At 52.7% G+C, this 20,257-nt stretch overlaps 5 protein-coding genes across 5 annotated transcripts; 1 reads left to right on the top strand and 4 right to left on the bottom strand.

The window, feature by feature from the left end:
• Positions 1 to 554: 554 nt before the first annotated feature.
• Positions 555 to 9,883, bottom strand: BO85DRAFT_416288 (polyketide synthase; the record flags this gene model as incomplete). Its single annotated transcript, XM_025657725.1, has 4 exons — positions 555 to 9,019; positions 9,143 to 9,411; positions 9,467 to 9,611; positions 9,665 to 9,883. The coding sequence occupies 4 exons, from the start codon at positions 9,881 to 9,883 to the stop codon at positions 686 to 688; spliced, it is 8,967 nt and encodes a 2,988-aa protein (XP_025518565.1). The 3' UTR covers positions 555 to 685.
• A 2,171-nt stretch (positions 9,884 to 12,054) lies between these two features.
• Positions 12,055 to 12,935, bottom strand: BO85DRAFT_457459 (cupin domain-containing protein; the record flags this gene model as incomplete). The annotated part of the gene is made up of 3 exons (XM_025661521.1): positions 12,055 to 12,285; positions 12,370 to 12,826; positions 12,892 to 12,935. 3 exons carry the CDS (start codon positions 12,933 to 12,935, stop codon positions 12,055 to 12,057), a joined length of 732 nt encoding a protein of 243 aa, XP_025518566.1.
• Positions 12,936 to 13,946: 1,011 nt separating this feature from the next.
• Positions 13,947 to 16,128, top strand: BO85DRAFT_518159 (amine oxidase; the record flags this gene model as incomplete). The annotated part of the gene is made up of 3 exons (XM_025664953.1): positions 13,947 to 13,997; positions 14,050 to 14,481; positions 14,539 to 16,128. The coding sequence occupies 3 exons, from the start codon at positions 13,947 to 13,949 to the stop codon at positions 16,126 to 16,128; spliced, it is 2,073 nt and encodes a 690-aa protein (XP_025518567.1).
• A 177-nt stretch (positions 16,129 to 16,305) lies between these two features.
• On the bottom strand, positions 16,306 to 17,553 carry BO85DRAFT_509591 (NADH:flavin oxidoreductase/NADH oxidase; the record flags this gene model as incomplete). The annotated part of the gene is made up of 1 exon (XM_025664502.1): positions 16,306 to 17,553. One exon carries the CDS (start codon positions 17,551 to 17,553, stop codon positions 16,306 to 16,308), a length of 1,248 nt encoding a protein of 415 aa, XP_025518568.1.
• Positions 17,554 to 17,971: 418 nt separating this feature from the next.
• On the bottom strand, positions 17,972 to 19,967 carry BO85DRAFT_518160 (cytochrome P450). Its single transcript, XM_025664954.1, has 3 exons — positions 19,799 to 19,967; positions 19,250 to 19,743; positions 17,972 to 19,201 (listed from the first exon to the last, which is right to left on the bottom strand). The coding sequence occupies exons 1-3, from the start codon at positions 19,949 to 19,951 to the stop codon at positions 18,133 to 18,135; spliced, it is 1,716 nt and encodes a 571-aa protein (XP_025518569.1). The 5' UTR covers positions 19,952 to 19,967; the 3' UTR covers positions 17,972 to 18,132.
• Positions 19,968 to 20,257: the final 290 nt, after the last annotated feature.

A 20,257-nucleotide genomic window follows, 5' to 3' on the forward strand; every position in this document is an offset into this window, starting at 1 on the left:
GAAAGATGGCACTGGCAAGGCAGTGACTGATCCTTTGCATGCCCCTTGAGTAATACGTGAGCAGAATGTAGTAAAGAAAATTCCAAACAGTAGTATGGCAATGAAAAGACGGAATTCGGGGCGAGTTTTTACTTCAGCATAAGCATGTATTGAAGGACATTTGCAGCTATATAAACTAGCATACGGCATCTGCCTTTGGGTGCCTTCTGAGATGGTTCGAGTGATATAAGTATGAAATTTCTGATCATGGGATTGCCTGCGCGTTTTGGTGAGAGATAGATTCGATGAAATAGAATTTGACCTCTTCGTCTTTATACGATCTAGATTGACATCTTACGTAGGCCTCTCGTACACCAATACATTATGCTACCATTTAGTTTTTCGTTTTGTGCGTCACCCAATCTCACTGAATATGGATAACCCAAGATCCAGTGGCAGGTGTGGGTGACATGACCGGAAGATTGTAACTTAATACTACCCTTTCATGCCGAATCAAATCAAAAAGTTAGTCAGCCTATCACTGAACAATCTGATGGAAAAGAAAAAAAAAAGGTAAAGATAGACCCTCCCACCTATACAAAGAGGCTAAAATGACAATCGAATTTAATAGGGATAAAGTGTAGGTAGGTTGAAGATCATGATATTACTCCATAGCTATATCAGGACGAAAGAATCCACATCAAGCTCAAAAGTTCCACTGGTCCAGCCAGTTTGACATCTGAGCCAGGGACACCGGGCCTAGAGACGCCATGGTCTGACTGGCTGCCCTGGCTTGCTCCAGACTCATTCTAGGACTTGCCTCCATCGCGCCAGCCAGCAGGCGGTAGAAGTCCAACAACTTAATAGCTGGTTTATCGGCCACTTCTTCAGGTGAGAGTTCCTGCAGGCGCCCCAGCTCCTCTACCCATTCTGTGAGAGATACTAGCTTCACCGGATACCTCTCTTGAATGGCGGGAATAAGTGACTTCCAAGAAACACCTGTCGGGCTTGTCAAATGGAAGACACTGCTAGTAGGAGTAGTAGCCATGGCGGCAGCAGTGGCGGCTCGGCGACTTTGGAGTATTTCCAACACGATCGTCGCCAGGATGTCCACAGCGACCCAGTCAACCAAATAGTGACCCAGGTCGCTGGGGATCTGACCCATTGACTTGGAAGACTTGATCAGAATGGGAATCCACTCGTATAAATTCCACATACCCAGCCGGCTATTCGGACCTGCGATTTGGCCCACGCGCAGGATACTAGTTGGAACGCCACATTTTCTCGACGCCTCGATGCAGATCCGCTCCCCGACATGCTTAGCTTCGGCATAGCCTTGAGGCATCACGACATCTGCAGATTCCATAGGCTCTTCGGGAATCGTATCCCGCTCCTCTGCCACACCAGATGGCTTCCACGCCGTGATCGTATTAACGGAGGAGATAAACGCCACGTGCGCATTATACCGGCTTGCCATGCTGAAGTTGATGAGTTCGCGAACACCCTTGATGTGAGGATCTTCGAAAGATGAGACGTGATGGTTCCAGTTTACTTTCCATGCGTTATGGATGATCGTGTCGACTGACACTAGCAAATGGTTGTATTCCGATTCTGCCAGCCCCAGTTGACGTTCCCCAAACGAAGCCCTCAGAAATTGTACCCGGTTCGAGTCCTCAAGTAATGATGTATCGAGTCCCCTCTCCAAGAAACTGCGACGTTGCCGAGCTGCAGCGTCGTCCGATCGGTTCAGACAGTAAACCTTATTGACCTGGGGATTGCGCAGCAAGCCGTGCAAAAGGTAGTTGCCCAACGACCCCGTCGACCCAGTAAGAAGGATGGTCGACCGGTCCGAAACAGTAGCATCACCCATCGACACCCTGGACGAGCGCACGGGTAAGTCCGCCGTGTACTTGCGTACTAGCTCGGTGATTTCATCGGAGCGTGTCACTGCTGGACTGCTGCTTGTGGTGGTGGTGTTGCTGCTCTTCTGCCGATAACGACTTCGTTCGGCGGCCATCCTACTTAGTTCACGCAGGGGCGTGTTGCTCATCAAGTCAAATACAGTGAATGTAGCCCCAATCTCGCGGTTAAACCAGTTGCGTAGATCGACCGACACCATCGAGTCCAGCCCATACATGTGAATGGGCTTACTTGGCTCCACGTCTGCAGCTGCTATTCCCAGCACCTGGCTCAGCTTTCCCGACAGCCACTCGAGCACCAGTCCGGTAGCTTCAATAATAGATGCTGACTGTTTCAGCAGCGCGGGCCGGTCAATTGCAGTCGTCATTGCTATCGGTGCCATCTCCATCTCTGCTTCCCCATGCCTTGGGTGCCGCTGCGCGTCCATCTGGAACAGGTGGCGGAACATCGGCCGGTAGACCGAATGGTCCAAATCGAGACCCTTGGCCAAAGCAACCGACGGCATCTCAATGCCTACAACGATCTGCGCAGTCGAATGGGTTAGCCGTGGCAGAGTTGGATCGCAGTAATAGTCGAAGAGGGCGACCATCTCCTCGATAGCAATATCCATCAGCATGGCATTGCGATGCAGCATCGACCGCAGGAAGTCGCTTTCAGCAACCATTCCCTCACTCAGCATCAGACCCAAGTCAATAGATACCGCTTTGAGGCCCTGTGCGATGCGGTAATGCGCAAGAGAGTCCTTGAACGCATTTCCAGCTGCATAATTTGACTGACCGGGCGCCCCGAAGAGGCCACTCAGCGAGGATAGCAGCACGAAGAAATCCAGCTCGCGGGGTAGACACCAGTGTAGATTCCACGAGCCGGTAACCTTGGAGCCAATGCTAAGCGACCAGTCCTCATGCGTCATGTTTTCCCACATGTTGTCGCGCAAGGCCACTGTCGCCTGGATACATCCCCGGATCGGCGGCATCGTGCGCTTTAGCTCCAATAGCGCCTGCTCGAGCGACTCTCGCTGACTGATATCGACTGCAGGCGTTGCTACGTGCACACCTTGCCGTTCGAGCTCCTTTACCAATCCTTGCGCTGCCGCTGTACGCGCTCCCGAACGAGACAACAGCACCAGATGCCGCGCCCCGCGACTAGCCATCCACCGCGCCAGGCTGCGTCCTAGCCCACCAAGACCTCCGGCGATCACGTACGAGGCATCAGCTGAAAATTGGGATTTGGGGCGAGTGATACAACTAACGGGGATGGAACGGCCGGCGTCAAGCGTCACGACGGTGCCTCCCATCAAATCCGCCTGCTGCAATGCTTCCGTCTCGGAACCGGCGGTATAGACATGCGACTGCGGCGGCTGGTCGCCCGGATACTCAGCCATTGCCTCTTGGAAGATGTTGTAAGCGCGCTGTGGACGCTGCTGTAGGAGCTCAGCCATGTTGATGCGGGTGTAAGAGGTATTTGCACGTTGGGCAAAAGGTTGCAGCGGCGACTGTTGTTGTTGCTGCTCACCCCAGCTGATATCAACCAAGCGGCCACCAGAGGTGAGATGCTGCGACATACGCTCGTCTGTGACCGAGCCGACAATGACATCCATGCCACGAATCGCCAGCTTCATTAGGGCTGGCGCGAGCTCTGCGTCCTTGGTAACTACTAAGACCTCGGTCTCGGCCAACCCAAGGGCGGTACACAAATTAGTCTTCTGGCTCTCGCTGGGCACGGTGGCTAAGACGCGTGCACTGCGGCGCACGGCTAGCTGTATGGCCATGCGTTGGACGCTGTTACCAACTGAATGATGTACAAGCACCGTTTCGTCCGTCGCCAGCCGCGCCACACAATCCAACGCGTAAAAGGCCAGCCACGCGGGAATTGGCACGGCGGCCGCCTGTGCAAAACTCCAATTCGCGGGGATTGGGACCACTGCGCGAGCTGAGGTGCGTATCAGCGACGCGGCCATGGCGTTGCCCACGGCGCACACCCGGTCGCCGGGCAGGAACCCTGTGCAGCTTCCTGCGGCACGGACAATACCAGCACAGGCGCTGCCCAAGGCCACTGCATCCAGCTGCCCGGCTGCCATTAAGGCATCGCGCGGGCTCAGTCCAAATGCCTGCACATCGAAGATTACCTCGTCCTCTGCCACCGATTCACCTTTGTGCTCCGCCACTTCATGGTACTCCAGCTCATGTAGACGTCCCGGTGGTCCGATGCACAGGGTTGCAGCAGCGGCAGGCTTGCTTCCATCCTCCAGGGTCCACTGTTTGGTCCGACGAGGCATGGTCGCCTGGGATACGATTTCGTTCATGGGGTCATTTGACATGACACGGGGGATATGGATCACACCGTGCGTGGTGGAATAGGTAGTCTCCACAGCATCAACCGGGTTACGCATGATCTCGGTGACAAGGTGGTGGACCGTCTCAGTGGCACGGGCTGACGAGACCTGGCCATCTAGGGCCAGGGTAACGAACTTGCGGGTGGCATCTTCCGAGGCCAGAGCGCGCCCGAATCCCTCAACCACTCCATGCTGGGGAATCTGATTCGGACTCTCGGCTGGCGGCTGTGTGATCCACAGCACGTTCTTGGCCTGCAAGAGGACAGCATGCAAATGCGTCCAGTCGTGGGCTGACACATCGGCCAACAATGTCTTCTCCATCTCAAGCAGCACCACCACCATGGCATCCGCGGGAATGTCCAGTTCTGATGCCTCGGCTAAAGAACAGATCTGCCCACCCAGTTCATGTGCCATCTCGCATTGCGACGCAATCGATGGATCACGTATCACAATCTGCTGCTGTTGTTGTGGCTGCGGCTGCTCATTGTCAGGTACGTCTGCGCTAGAAACAATGATGCTCAGATATTGGCATTCCGGAATGCTTTGCCCGGGGACTTCAACCTCCACGCCTGAGAACCCGTTCTGCCTCAGCCGTTCATCCCACCGGATCGGACTCAGACAGGGGCTGTGAGCTGAGCGCTCCTCATGATCTAGCGGACTCCACCAGCCCTTCAACAGCCCAAATGCAAAGCCAATGTGTACCGAGTTAGGTTCAGTGAATTCGAACAGCAAAAGCTTGCCTCCGGGCTTCAGCAACCGCCGGACATGCTGCAGCGATTCATCGAGCCGATCTGTCGCATGCAACACATGCGAGGCTAGGACCAAATCATAACTCCCATCCTCGAACCCCTGCGTGACCGGATCCACCGAGATATCACACGTGCGGAAGCGCACCACGGGGCTATAATCTGCAAGCTTCTGCTGGGCGGCGGGGAAGAACCCTGGCGAGATGTCGGTATAATCGTACAGTGAACACTGCGCCGGTGCATCCGGGGGACAAAGAGTCTGCAACGACCGTAGCGTCTGACCCCCCGTGCCAGCGCCGACTTCCAACACCCTCAGCTCCGGGTTCTTGAACCCCAGCAGCTCGAGGTAACGCGACGCTGGGTAAGCATGGTATGCATCCGCCAGCATCTGGTCGTAGTACCGGTGCAACATCCCGTCACGGAATAGTAGTTCCAGCGGGTCCTCCGTCCCCGACAGCACTGCAATCAAATGCCGTCCCACAGTCATGAAGAATTGTCCTTCTGTGCCACAGCCATCCTCCACTTCCTGCACCAGGCGCGCCTGCGCATCCGGATCCTGCGCTAGCTTCTGTGCCGCCGTCCATTCGGGACTACCCTGAAGTCGCTGCCGCTGGTAGTGCATCCAGGCTACGTACCGCTGGAGATAGTTAGGTACGGACACCTCTGGATGCTGCGCCAGGTACTCCATTGCCTCGATCACATATCCAAGCGTAGCCACCTGCAAAGATCGAAACCGGCCCAGCGCATTAGGAGCTTCTGACGGTCGGTCGCGACAGACCTCTTCGCGCAGCTGCTCGCGATCAAGCATATCCACGTCAGGCCGCCAAACCAGGCTTGTGCATAGCTGGCGTTGTAGCGAGGAGTCGCCAATCACTGCTGTTGGCTTCGCCGCCTCAATAAAGGAGGTTTCCAGACCTTCCATACATAGCAGCGGCCGATCCCCGTCCACACTCATGCCTACCACATCGAACCTGGCGCCACGATGGCCCCGCAGCCGGCATTGTGCGACAGCCAGGATCTCGCCCTGGTGCAGCAATGCCGGCTTACGAAGGTCCATCCAGATGCGGGATGCCCGCGCTGGTACCATAGTCGGCAAAGTGTCGCGCTGTTCGTGGTTCAGCGCCGGCACGACCAACTGCGCCAGCCCGTCCATGGTACACGGGTGCACGGCATACGGCGGCGCGTCCTCCTCACTCATGACCCTTTTCCAGCTCTCCAAATCAATTGCCGCCACTGCCCTGGCACCCGGTCCCAGCCGCAGCTGCTTGATGCTCTGAAACGCCGGGCCGTAATGCAGCGAGCTGCCCGTCGAGCCATCGTAGATGTCCTGCGACGATGGCTGGGAGCAACCGTTCCTCACCTGCTGTACCCACTCCTGCACCGATTTCCCATTGGTAACAGTACTGGGGAGCACAAGCGTTTCAAGTTCATCCTCGTGATCCGCTGCTGCCCCCCGGATCCTCCCTTCACAGCACTCCACGTAGCTCCCGCCTTCCATCGCAAACAGCCTAAACCTCATCCACTCCGTTCCCTCGTTAATCAGCGTCAATTGTGTCTCGACCTGCTCCGTCTCTGCGGGCACCCGCAAGGCATGTAGAAATCGCGCGTCCCGAATTTCGATACCCGGTGTGGTCGTCAGGCTAAGCTGGCGAAAAGCTTCCACAGCCATGAGCAGCATCCCGGTTCCTGGACAGAGAATCTGACCGTCGAGAGTGTGGTCGCGGAGCCAGGGGACCTCGCGCAGACGGATGATATTGCGCCATTGCGCGATCTGCGGGTTCCAGTCTAGGCTACGGGTGCCGAGAAGGTCGTGGCGGCGGTGTGTGCGGAAGCGGAAGTTCTTGCCAAGGCGGCTTTCTTTCCAGTAGGTTTGGCTGTGGTTAAAGGGGTAGCTGGGGAGACGGTGGGAGGGGATGGGCCGTAGTTTGGGCTGGGGGAGATTGTTGGCGAGGAGGAGGTTGGGCGTGAGGCCCGCGCAGAAAAGGTGGCCAGTGGCCTGGAGGAGGATGGTTGAGGCGGGAACTTTGCGGTCCAGGAGGGAGAGGTAGCGAGGAGGGGTTGCCTTAGTGGCTGTTTTGGAGGCTGCTGAGGCGCGAATGGTGTCGGTGATGGGGCCTTGGAGGGCACGGTGAGGGCCGATTTCAAGAAGATGAGTGATGGGGAAGGAGGTGGATGATGATTCCGCGAACAGAAGGCGTGAGAGAGCGCCGCAGAATTCTACGGGTGAAGTCAGGTTTCGGACCCAGTAGTCTGCGCTGGCGAGGACTTCTGGGGTGACGAGGGCTTGTGTTACCGAAGAGATCATCGGGGTGGTGGTAGTAGTATATCGTGGGTTTGCCTTGAGATCTGGGAGCAAGAGGTCACCCATTGCCTCGCGGTACTCGGCGGCGATAGCGTTCATGGCGGGCGAGTGGTAGGCCATGGGGACACGCAGCATGCGGGCAAATATGGAGTCATGCTCAAGCCATTGTTGGAGAGTGTGCAGCTGGGCGATGGACCCAGTGAGGGTGATGCTGGTTGGGCTGTTGACGCAGCCCACAATGACTGCAGTGGGCTGGTCAAGACGAGCCAGATAGGGCTGGATGTCTGAGACAGAGGCACCGACAGCCATCATTGACAGATCCGTTCGTTGACTTGCCAGCTGCGAGGATAGGCGGCCACGGTGATAGGCGATCTTGACGGCCGCGGCGCGCGACAAGGCACCGGCTGCATAGGCTGCGGCAATTTCGCCGGACGAGTGACCCACAACGATGGCAGGCTGGACGCCCCAACTTTGAAGCAGATCGACCAGAGCGATCTGTAGACAGGTGGTTGCTGGCTGACTGTACTCTGGCTGATTGATGGGCAGATGGCTGTCGCCCTCGAACAAGCTGCGCAGGGACCACGAGCAGCCGAGGGCATGAAGGTCAGCATCCAAGAGGTCGACTGTTTGTTGGAACACCGGATGCACCGAGATGAGGCCCTTCCCCATTCCCAGGTACTGTGCGCCTTGTCCTGTGAATACAAAGGCTAGTTGTACTCCATCGCCTGCTCGTACGGGCTTTACGGCCTCCAGTTGCTGACCACCAGTGACCGTAAAACCTCTCCAAGGGAATCTGCTCCGACGGGAAATCATGGTGTAGGCCAAGTCTGACAGCTCCTCTGGAGGACACTGGCGGATGGTGTCGTGATACGCAGCGCTGAGCTTTTCCGCAGCAGTTTGGTCCGCAGCGGACCAGACAAGCACTTTGACGGTCGTCTCAGATGCTGACGGAGCAGCTAGTACTTGCAGTGTGGGACTTGGTGCTATATAGCATGGTTGCGTTTGGTGATTTCCCTTGAGCCCATGCTGCTCCAGATAATAGTAGGCATCATCCAGGATAACTGTGGAGTTGGTACCGCCGAAACCGAATGAGTTGACGCAAGCACGACGCAGGCCGGTAGTAGGCCAGGGGATAGCTTCCTTGGGGAACTTCAAACGAAGCTGGTTGGCATCAATGCGGGGGTTCAGTGTGCGGAACCCGGCAATCGGGGGGATAATGCCATGCTCCAAAACCAGGATGGTCTTGATTAGGCCGGCCAAACCGCTGGCACCCTCCAGATGACCGATATTAGCCTTAACCGCACCGATATACAGCGGGTCCTCGACAGACCGGCAGTGACTGAAGGCCTGACCGATAGCGTTGGCCTCGATGGGGTCCCCGACTGGGGTTCCGGTACCGTGGGCCTCGAAGAAGCGCGTTGGACCCATGTCCAATCCTACTTGGTCGTAGGTCCGCTTGATTAGATCGAGTTGGGATGACCCATCGGGCTGCGTGATACCGGGAGTTCGACCGTCCTGGTTTGAGCCTGTGTTGCGAATAACTGCGCGAATGCAGTCGCCATCACGCAAAGCATCAGACAGTCGCTTCACGACAAGCATGCCAATGCCTTCACCACGCGCGTAGCCGTTGGCCTGCTGGTCAAAGCTCCAGCTTCGGCTGTCGGGTGAGAGGAAGTTGAAAGAAGACATCATCTTCATAAAATTTGGGTGGAAAACGATGTTGGCTCCCCCAACGAGTGCCTGAGGACATTTACCCATAGTATGTTAGCCATTGCTTTGCAGATGTGCCCATCAAGGGAAATTTAACTGGGCATAGCTGGATTTGATTGACCAATCTCTACACATGAATGCCCGGACACATACCATGGAAGAATTTCCTGCAGCCAGATCTTGAGCCGCTAGGTGCAAGGCGACCAAGCTGCTCGAGCAGGCCGAATCGAGGTTCATAGAGACACCTTTGAAGTTGAAGAACCAGCTCACCCGATGGGCTAGCATTGAGAAGGCAATTCCCATCGCGGCGTGGGTGGCTTCGAGCTCAAAGTCCTCCTGTAGGACACTCTGGTAGTCATTGGTGAAACACCCCGTGTATACGGCCGTGTTAGTGCCGGAACACTTCTCAATTGGGATGCCAGCTGGACGAGTCATGAGCAAACTGGAATAGGTTGTCGTGAAGGAGGGAATGGGTACCATCTTCCAATGCGTGGTATGTCGCTTCCAACATGCGTCGGTGCTGTGGATCCATACAGGCAGCCTCTCCGGGCGTGATGGAGAAGAAAGGAGCGTCGAATGCTCCCAGGTCTTCTCGGATGAAGTTTCCTCCCCGAACAGGTAGCTACGAAGAACATCAGCCGTGTGAGGTACACAGGATCATTAGAGGGGGCGTACGTTACTAGGCCGATCCTTCGACGGGTGGTAGAACGCCTCGATGTTCATCCGATCCGTGGGGAAGTCTGTACTGGCGGATCTTCCGTGACGAATCATCTCCCAAAAGCTTTCACTGGATGTCGCCTCCTGGGGAAACTCAAAGGCAAAGCCGACAATGGCCAAGGGAACTGACCGGCTGTCGCTCGGGCAGCATGAATCTTCGCTGAGCATAAGCGGCATTGTATAGAATTGAGTTTCTTGCGTAGAACAAAAGAGAGCTGTCTTATTGCAACTGATTTGTGGCACTCATTGCAGGTTCTAGTCTTTGCCTTATATCTTCTCGGAGAGAGAGGGTCAGCTAACTGGATAGTCCCTAGTTCCATGTCAACCCGGGATGGGACTTACACAGTAATTGGATTCTATCCCTCTGGCCTAAGAGTAAATGATATTACAGGATACTGTAGACAGTCAAGTAGATGAGTGTTTCCGGACGTAAGAGCGCTGCGGCGATGCACGGACCAATTTGGTGCAAGGAATGCTCGTAGGCCGCACCATTTCGCCTCCATTGCGTTCTAACGATAGGCTGAAGCATAGGACAACTGTGACCTCATTAATCCTCTTCCGCCGATATGGCCCCTAAATCGCATCCACAGGACCCATCAGGAGAGGGCTGTGCTCAGAGTGTACAGACATGTCGTTTATCCGGTAGCATATCGAAGAGGCTTGGGTTGTCGATGGCTCCCAAGTGAGTGCAGGTGATTCGCATACCCGCCGCGACTGGCCGAGTGAGGCTAGAAGCAATAAAATGGCGAGCAATGATTGGTTGGCTGTATGTATCTGATTGCTGACCAACATGGATGAACAGAGAGGGGCTGGTGTTGTCTGATGTCGGCTGTGCCACCGTTAGTGCAATTAGGGCAGTGCTGCTGCAAGACCACACCAAAGCGGTCCTGTGGCCCGTCCTGATGCTCATGACCGGCCTCCTAGTGGAAGCTGGCCGAGCAAGTGGGCTAGGGACATCGTATTACCTTTTTTCTGTGTGCGGGTCTAGTGTGTCTCTCGGTCTCATGGTCTGGTACATGACGACGTACCGCCTGTATCTGGTTAGGATGAAAAATTACTAGCGTGTGCTAGGGAAGTGTCTGACTTCTTCTGGCCGTTAGTGACTCAGCAAGAGTGCCAATAGATGCGCTGAATTTGAGTATAATTTCCATAATGAAATGAATGATGGTCTCATGGTCTGGTATGTAGATCTGCAGGATAGTCGGAGCTGTTGGTGGTGGTTCAGCAACGGCTTCTGGTGGACTGGGGGCACTATCATGATTGGGTTGTTGGTGAAATATTTAAAGCAGGTCAGATTTTAGCTTCCTGCGATGTCGAAGTCACTCCCACTCAGGGTCCGATGATTTTTGCAGTGCAGGCCGCCGAGAGTAGACATAATTCAGCCTGTACACTAGAGTAGCTCTAGTCTATCAGTTAGTGGGTACAAAGCTAGAAGTTGTTGGTGGTCTTGCTCGCTGTTTTGTGACGTCTAATAATACGTAGGACTTGGCAGAGATGGAATCTGAAGGCCAGCCTTCTTTCCTTATGATATGGCGAGCTTCTAAGCCCGAGTATTTCAATGTATCTTACCAAGATCCTTCGTAATGGGGCAACGCTCTTACATGTCGTGTGACGGCTTCTGCCATCAGCGTGGAGGCAGCGACCATCGTTTCTCGGCTTCAGACAGCCACTGACATAGGAAAGCCCACAGGTGATACTTCCTAACCATCTGGTGCATCATGATCAGAATTCTTGGCTGCATCAATTGTGCTGGAACGTTCGTTCCAGCGCCAGCTCAAGACTGCAGTTGGATTGGATAACTATGGCGTCTGAGCATTGATGTCGCATATCAGTGGGGTGGTCTAGTCGATCAGACGAATCGGAATGATTTTATCAGACTCAAATCGTGTGCTTTCCCCACTCCCCCACTGTGCCCTGCCCTAGCGACAATAGGGTCTTCCATCTGAGTGATTAGACATGTGCAGCGGGTATTCCTCTTGGTCCCTATTCGTCTGGTCGAGTAGACTGAAACTTGGCGTGATTACAAATTCGGGGAGCAGTCGAAGTATGGTGCAGCTGTCGAGTAGTTTATCCTGCAATGGTGCCTCTCCATGAGGAAAAGCCTCTTCAGCAATACCCTTGGAATTTATTCACTGTGTAGGATGCATTCGCTGATCCTGGACATGCGCATTGCATCCAGAAGTATCGACGTATATCTATGATGATCTTGAATCAGCTGACTCTTTTGACTGGTCAAATTGCAGACACATACTACTGTACACATCCATAGCTAATAAAATGAATATACTGGATGACTAGTTCTTCCATTGAGCAATGCGTACGCTGTAAATAACGAGCTAAACACTGGATCAATCGATCTTCTTCTCCCTTATAGCAAACCGCCTTTGAAACAAAGCCTTTTCCATACGATCGCATGCTAGATCCCAATCACTGCCCCGGGTCCATTTACGGTGGTAAGGCTGATACCCAAGTAAGCTACCCAGCCAGCGGCCGAGCGTAATCCCCATCCCCATAGCTATAACTGACCCGAAGGGCAGCCACTCCGGCAGTGGCAGATAGGAGCCCCCAGCATCGAACATCTGCCAAAATGGAGACCATCAACTCAGTTAGCCAAAGCCTGGCAGAAACAGTGTGAAAGGGGACATTCAAGCAAACAAACTCACCGACATGACCTGTAGCATATCGACATTCTTCCCCACAACTACCGTCTCCTCCTGGTATCCGTACCAATTCATGAAAAACAATATATCCAGCTTGAATGTCTCCACAGTATCCTGCCCGGATAATAAAAATCGTATTATTCCACCACCCCCAGATGATATCATATCATCGTTTGATCGTTGCTGTGCAGGAATTAAGGGCGGATACAATCGATGATTAACCCACGGACGAATGCAGAATCGTCCACTTTGGGGAGTCAGTGTGTACTGTTGGTTCCCAACATCGACGCACAACTCCCCTTCCAGGACTTCTATGTACTCTTCCTGATGTGGATGGAAATGCTTTGGGGGCTTGACGTTCTTGAGGAATGCAGGCCACTTGTCAAGGTGGTAAGTAATTTCGAAGGCGAAGACAAAGGGTGGGATATGCCGTTCCTGGGTGATGATCGCTCCATTGAAGCTGTAGCTTCCTGATAAATAAGAATGTATGCATTGGATGGAGTGCATATCAAAGTATGTACGTACCCTCTTTGGATAGAAGGATCGGAAGGGGGTTCAGTCGAGCTCATGATGGTGAAAGGTTGAATTCCCCTTCCGCTCGGCCCATTTGTTAAATTGTAGATGACCATGGGGTCATACCGGGGTCTGGCCTGTTAGTTATATGGCTTTACTGACATGTGGCACAGTATGGAGAAGACAAGTATGGCATTGATCTGACTAGGGGCGGGAACAAGGACGGAAGTAAACACTTTGTAAGCAGCTGGTATCGAATGCATTCGTGAATAGTGGGTATGAAATGGACTGCTGAGTGACATTTACAAGCCGCTTCTGACATTCGTTGGAGACTGGTTATGAAATGAAGTAAGCACTAAGCTGATGGGTATAGTATCCGCATCAGCATCCAAGTTCAAATTTCGCAGGGAAACGCATAACGCAATGTTTTCGGGTGAGGCTAAGACAGGCTTAAATATATCTAGAAGAAATGCAAGCACCTTTTCGTCCAGAATTTCTTTTCTAGTATGCTATGACGGGTACCATTCTCATACTTGGAGAGATCGTCCAGGTGTAGTCATTCAATACAATAGCGCTGCTTTCAAGACGTGGCTCAAGTGTTGTTTACATGGTACTTCAACTTTCGCTCGCATATTGGCACATGGCAGTGACTGACAATAGCACTTTATCGAACCGACCCCGCACGAAAGCGTTGAAGATAAGCAGCCGGTCGAGATCTCTCGGCTAGCCTTATACTTTAGCGACCATGGCAGCATATCTTGACGCACGCCGCGCCTAAACTTACTGTTAGGGTCGTGCCGGAAGGTCGGTGCGAGCGTCGGTCGGCCCTGCCCGGTTAATCCTTACCTTCATGGAAGCGGGATGCGGAACTTAATGCCACGGAGCAGCAGTGTCGCCTAAACCTAACCTTTGGGGAATGCTTCCGGGCATTCCAAGACTCTGCTTATCTCCACACTCTGTTGCAGGATTTATCAGCTCAAGCCTATAAGTCAGACTATACCTCACATACTTCGTTCCCAATTCAAAACTACAGCCAATATTTCGTGCGAGATCTTTCACCTTTAGCTATGCCGATTCCCCACCCCTTTGATCCTTTGAGTCCAAAGGAAATCGCAAAGGTATGAAACAAACGAAAGCCATATGAATAGTTGTTTCTAACAGTGGTCTCAGGCTGCGGATATTGTACGCCATGCATTTCCCGGGAGACCCCCCAATTTTCGAGTGATAACCCTGAAGGAACCTCCAAAGGCAGATATGATTCCCTTTTTGGAGCAAGTTCATAAAGGAATTGGTGCACCGAAAAGGCCTGCGAGAGTTGCTCGTGTCCAAGTAGTCCTTCCTGGGGGTTCTTCCGCAAATGAGTTTATTGAACTCCTAGTCGATCTCGAAGACTCTACAATCCTTGAAAAGGAACACCTAATCGGAAGGCATCCGTATATCGACTCTGATTATATGAAAGCCGCCGAGAAGGCGTGCATGTCACATCCGAACGTTCAGGAAGAGATTGCTCGCTTGCAACTGCCGGACGGTGCTACCGTTGTTGTTGAGTCATGGGCATATGCCACAGATGGCACCAAGGACACTTCACAACGGACTACCATGGTAAATACATCAAATCAATCAAAGTGCACAACGGCTGGATGTTAACCAAGTTTATAGTGTTGGTTCTACATGCGCTTGGTGGATGACGCCGATGCCAATTACTATGCCTATCCTCTAGATCTGTGCGCGGAAGTATCGGAAGACTTGAAAGTCACCAAGACGTATCAACTTCCTTCTGGTCCAGACGATCGCATTTATGACAAGCCGAAGCCATTCGATCGCCGCAAAATCCACGGCGCGGAGATCGAATACAGCCCTGGATTGAGAGCTTCACCGCGAACAACTACAAAGCCATACCAAGTGGTACAGCCGGAAGGCCCCTCATTCAAGACACAAGGGAACCATTTAGACTGGGAAAAATGGTCCATGCACATCGGGTTCAACTACCGAGAAGGCCTCACCCTTCACGACATTCGCTACGATGGCCGAAGCCTCTTCTACCGCTTGTCCCTTGCAGAAATGTTTGTGCCTTATGGCGACCCGCGAGCCCCTTACCCTCGCAAGGGGGCATTTGATCTTGGCAATGACGGGGCGGGAATCAATGCTAACAACCTTCGTCTGGGTTGTGACTGCTTGGGTCACATCAAGTATTTTGATGGCTGGCACACGACTACTGCAGGGGACCCATTGAAGCTTCCGAACGTAGTCTGCTGTCATGAGGAAGATGACGGCATTTTGTGGAAACACACAAACTACCGGACGAGAAATGCGGTGGTGACGCGCTCGCGGATCCTCGTCCTGCAAACCATCATCACCGTTAGCAATTACGAATATATATTCGCTTTCCAATTTGGTCAGGATGCGTCGATTCATTACGAAGTACGCGCTACTGGAATCCTTTCAACCGCACCGATTGATATTGGTGACAAAGTACCGTGGGGTACCATTGTCGCGCCCGGCGTTCTAGCCCCTTATCATCAGCATTTATTCTCCCTGCGTATGGATCCCGCAATCGATGGTCATAGCAACTCTCTGCAGGTCGAAGAATCCCATGCTATGCCTGTCGACGTGCACAGCTTTGACCATACCGGTAAATCTCAAGAAGCTATTGACTCGCATAGAAATCCCTTCGGCGTCGGATACGTCACGCGCTCTTCCATCGTGGAGGAAGAAAGCGGCTTGGACCTTGATATCACCAAGAACCGCACATTCAAAATCATCAACGAGAATGTTATCAATCCAGTGACCGGAACCCCAGTTGGCTTCAAGCTACTTCCTGCCTACAGTCAAATGCTACTCGCACACCCGGATTCGTACCATGCCAGACGCTCAGAGTTTGGACAGCACGCCGTCTGGGTTACGCGGTACACCGGGGAAGAACACTTCCCCTCAGGCCGTCACACTATGCAGTCACTAGGTGGCGACGGGATTGCTTCAGCGATTGCTAAGCGAGCTGGAACTGAGCATTCGTCGGTGCGTAACAAGGATATTGTTATTTGGCACACTTTCGGGTCGACTCACAACCCCCGAATCGAAGACTGGCCCGTCATGCCCTCGGACAAGATGGTAGTTGGTCTTAAACCGGTCAATTTCTTTACCGGTAATCCTGGTCTCGACGTTGCAATCTCAACGCAGGAGAAAAACCGGAGTGTCTTGGTTGAGGGAGGGGATGATGTTGACTCCAGGTCGGGTTGTTGCAATTTGTAATATTTTTAGTTGTAGAGCCAGCCTGCAGTGGCCGATGTGGCTGTAGAGTCTCCCTATATAGAGATGCTATGGAACGCCCTTGATCGATGACATACCTGTCAAAAATTCCCAAGCAATTACGTCTTTAAAGACCCCGTATATCTCCCCATGACGCAGGAATGACTCTATACAAACACTCTATAAAGACCCGTTCTTTCTTCCCTTGCCACGACCTTCAAAGCTCCAGTCAATCTGCGTCGCCATCCTCACCTTCACCCCCAACTCATTCGCAAACGCACGAACAAGCCCAGGGTTCTGCTGGAACCAGCGACCAGCGAGCACAGCATCGATACCGGATTGCACAACCTCTTCAGCAAGCTTGCCCGTCTTGATTCCTCCAACAGCGGTGACCAGCAGCCTGTCACCAACTGCCTTTTTCACCTCATGCGCCAAATGCACCTGATAAGCAGGACCAGACCTGATAGCGATAGCAGACTTGGAATGAATCCCACCCGAGCTGACATCCACCAAATCCACCCCATGACCAGCCAATATAGGAGCGAGCCGAACAGATTGCTCAACCGTCCAACTCTCCGGGAATTCCTTCTTCAACCCGTCATCAAACTCAAACCAGTCCGTCGCACTGATGCGCACAAGAAGAGGCATTGTATCCGGGATTGCATCCCTGATAGCGTCGCACACCTCCAGCAAGAGCCTAATCCTATTCTCAAAGCTCCCTCCATACCGATCCGTTCGCCGATTACTAACAGGACTCAGAAACTGATGCAGGAGGTATCCATGCGCAGCATGAACCTCAATCGCATCAAACCCCGCCCTGACAGCCCGCTTCGCAGCCCCTGAAAAGTCCCTAACCAGCTCCTCAACCTCCTCCCCACTCAAAGCCCTCGGAGCCGCATTAACCCCCTCTTCATGCGCAATCGCCGAAGGCCCGACAATCTCGTCTGGCCATCCACCAACCTCCTTCACAGCCATAGCATTGACGCTTAACCACGGAGCAACAGCGCTAGCCTTGCGGCCTGCATGCGCTAGCTGGATAGCTATCTTCTGGCTCTGGCTATGGGCGAATTCAGTGATTCGTCTAAGAGGCTCGATCTGCCCGTCTTCGTAGAGGCCAAGGTCTTGGGGTGTGATTCGGCCTATCTTCTGCACTGCGGTTGATTCCATGATTGCGAGTCCGGGGCCGCGTTGTAGGATTCCACCAAGGTGGGTTAGGTGCCAGTCGGTGGCGTAGCCATCTCTTGCGGAGTATTGGCAGAGAGGGGCGAGGAAGAGGCGGTTGGGAAGGGTGAGGGACCGGATGGTCAGGGGGGTGAAGAGCTTGGTTGTGCCCTCTAACTGGGTTCCTGCTGGTGGGGTTTGTGCTGGTGTGTAGTAGGAGATTCCTTGTGCGGGAGGGTTGTCGATTGGGGTTTGGGTGGTGGGCATGGTTGTGGTTAGGGTTCTTGGGGGCGATGGAGGGTAGATAAGGGTGCGATTCCGATTCGTTGATTGGTTTCTTGAATCTATTCGCGCGTGAGAAGAATGATGGAATTCTATTTATATACCAATCTCGCTATTTGCGAAGACTTACACTGGGTACGATATAAGTACCATTCCATCTGTTATTCTTGCAGGGATTATTGGCTGTGATTATAAATCGGTAGATTAATAATGCCCGATCACGCCATGGTAGACAAAGTTGCTTGCATGGGGTATTTGGGAGATGTAATTGGGTCACGATAGAGCCCGGCACTAGTGGTAGAGCAAGCTGCATATACTACCGAGGATTTAGAGTAAATATTACGTTCTACTTTGCCTGCGCCCAATCTATAACTTGGCACAACGGCTATTGGGGAGCTTAATTGTTATGTCTCATTTGACTCCGAGCATATTAGCTCTCGAGTCTTTTTGAATGCAATTTAATTTATCTGGCTGCGTGTGGCTAATGCTACAACTTTTGAGAAAAGGCCCCAGGCTATCACCATTTCGGGTGCAAGGAAAATTGATACATTGACTCTTTTGGATTTAAGTCACCAAAGTTACACGGCACGGATATCCATCTACTGGATGAGTGCCAGCTTTCTCAGATTGATATGCTCTTTCGCCGTGCAGCAGCTTAGGTTTCTTGTTCTGAAAGCCTACAGACTCAGCAATGTGATCAAACCAGCCCCTCTGTTTCGCCTTCATCGCATCCAATTCATCGTAGGCTGGCTTAATATCGAATGTCCGGGCGGTCATCACCAAGACTGTCCGCATCTCGTTGTAGACAAGAGTCTGGCCAATACAGTTGCGCGGTCCCTGCTCAAACGGACGATAGGCTGCCGGGTCCGGGTAAAGTTCGTGGCCTGGGTCAACGAGCCACCGCTCTGGGAGAAACTCTCTCGCTCGTGGCCATACCCGTGGGTTGAGATGGGTCGCCTGGTGTAAAATGGTGACGCTGAGATCATCTGCCAAGGGGTATTGGTTGCCGTGTCTGTCAGTAAGTGACAAACCATCAGCGCCTTGACGCATAGTGCCTGCGGGAGAGTAGAGCCGAAGGGTCTCTTTGATAACTGCCATTGTATATGAGCATTGATTGAGCAAGGAAGGTTGTTCGCGGAGTAGCTGCACCACAGCTGAAGGATCTGGCCCAAAGATGCGGTCATGTTCTTGCCGCACTCGAGCCAAAGCCTCAGGGTGCTTAGATAACATGTGATACACGTAAGCGATACTGCTCGAAGTGGTATCAGTCCCGGCAAAGAGGAACAATCGAATCTGATAGGTCACATATTCTGCGAAGCCGTCGTCTAATTGTGTAGAGTCGGTGATTCCTTCGTTTTTACTCTCTAGATATGCTTCCAAGGCTAGAGTAAGGATGGATTTGGCTCGCTTAGAACGAGACAAATCATCCCGTTTGGCTTGCTTCATCTCGGAGAATCGCTCATGCAGTGCTTTACGAATGCATTTGTTCACAACGCGACCGTAATATCCCTGAACAATAGGCCGAAGTGGGTGTGCTCGTATGCGAGGGTCCCAAAAAGAATGCCATCTGGTAATGTGGCCAAGAGCAGTTGCAATGATGTTGTCGGAATTCTGATGATCAAGGTCCGCGTCGCTAGTCTCGTTAACATTTGCCATACAATGTGAGGAAGGGTAAACCAACAGCGTCACTTTCAGAATGACATCCATGGTTAATCTAGTGGTCAGGTCATCTAAGGCGAAGAATTTCCCAGCATTGACTTTCTCGTGCAACTTATCACAAAATACACCAACCGACTTGATAACTTCGGGAAGGAGATCCTGCATGCTACCGGCACTGAATCCCGGATTAAAGATTGATCTCCAGGCCTTCCATTCAGCATTTCCCATAGATATCATACTAGGCCCGCCAGTAATCGGTTGCATGAATCGAGGCTGTATGACTGTTTTGGGCAGGTTGAATTTATTTGTCGCTTGTGATGCCGCTTCGGGATAGAAGACTATATACTGTGCGGGGGACATAGGCCAGACATCCAATAGAAAGATCTCCGTGTCAGTATATTCCGACGCTAACTCTTGCGTCGCAAGCACAACATTGGCATCGTCAGGTAGACTATTAACATAGTCCGAAAGAACCAGCATGTGGCCAGTTAGCCAGCTCCATCCTGCTGGCATGCGCTAAACATGGTGTTAGTGATAGTGTAGTAAGCTTTGTAGGTAAGATTGAGCTTACCACTCCTTGTTTGCGGAGGCGGTTGATTTTGGAACGGTGTTGGTAGAGCGCATGGAGTCCATACGCGGCGAGGCTTACAAACGGTAGGCAAATAGTCAGAATAATGTTGATGGAAGCCATTGGTGTGAACTTGATGTCCCTCGCTTCCACCATGGACAGGCAATCGGAGGGAGCGGTTTAGTGGGGGAGTGTTAAGGGGATCATGGGCAGGAGGCGGTGAGATTAGGCGGGCAGTTGCCTAAAATGGCAATAGTGTAACACTCCAATTTCCCAGCCTCAATCGCTGGTTCTGTGTGCAGCACACCTCAAAAATGCTTAAAATAGCATTTTGTGGGGCCTCAACTACTATACGGAGTACAAGCATATGCGGGAGGATCTTCAAGCGTAAACCAGAGGCTGTGTTTGGAATGATATTCGGATAAGCCCAAGTTACAACCACCGTTGGTCTGCTCGAACGCG

The sequence above is a fragment of the Aspergillus piperis genome, assembly GCF_003184755.1.
Source record: "Aspergillus piperis CBS 112811 unplaced genomic scaffold BO85scaffold_4, whole genome shotgun sequence".
NCBI lineage: Eukaryota > Fungi > Ascomycota > Eurotiomycetes > Eurotiales > Aspergillaceae > Aspergillus > Aspergillus piperis.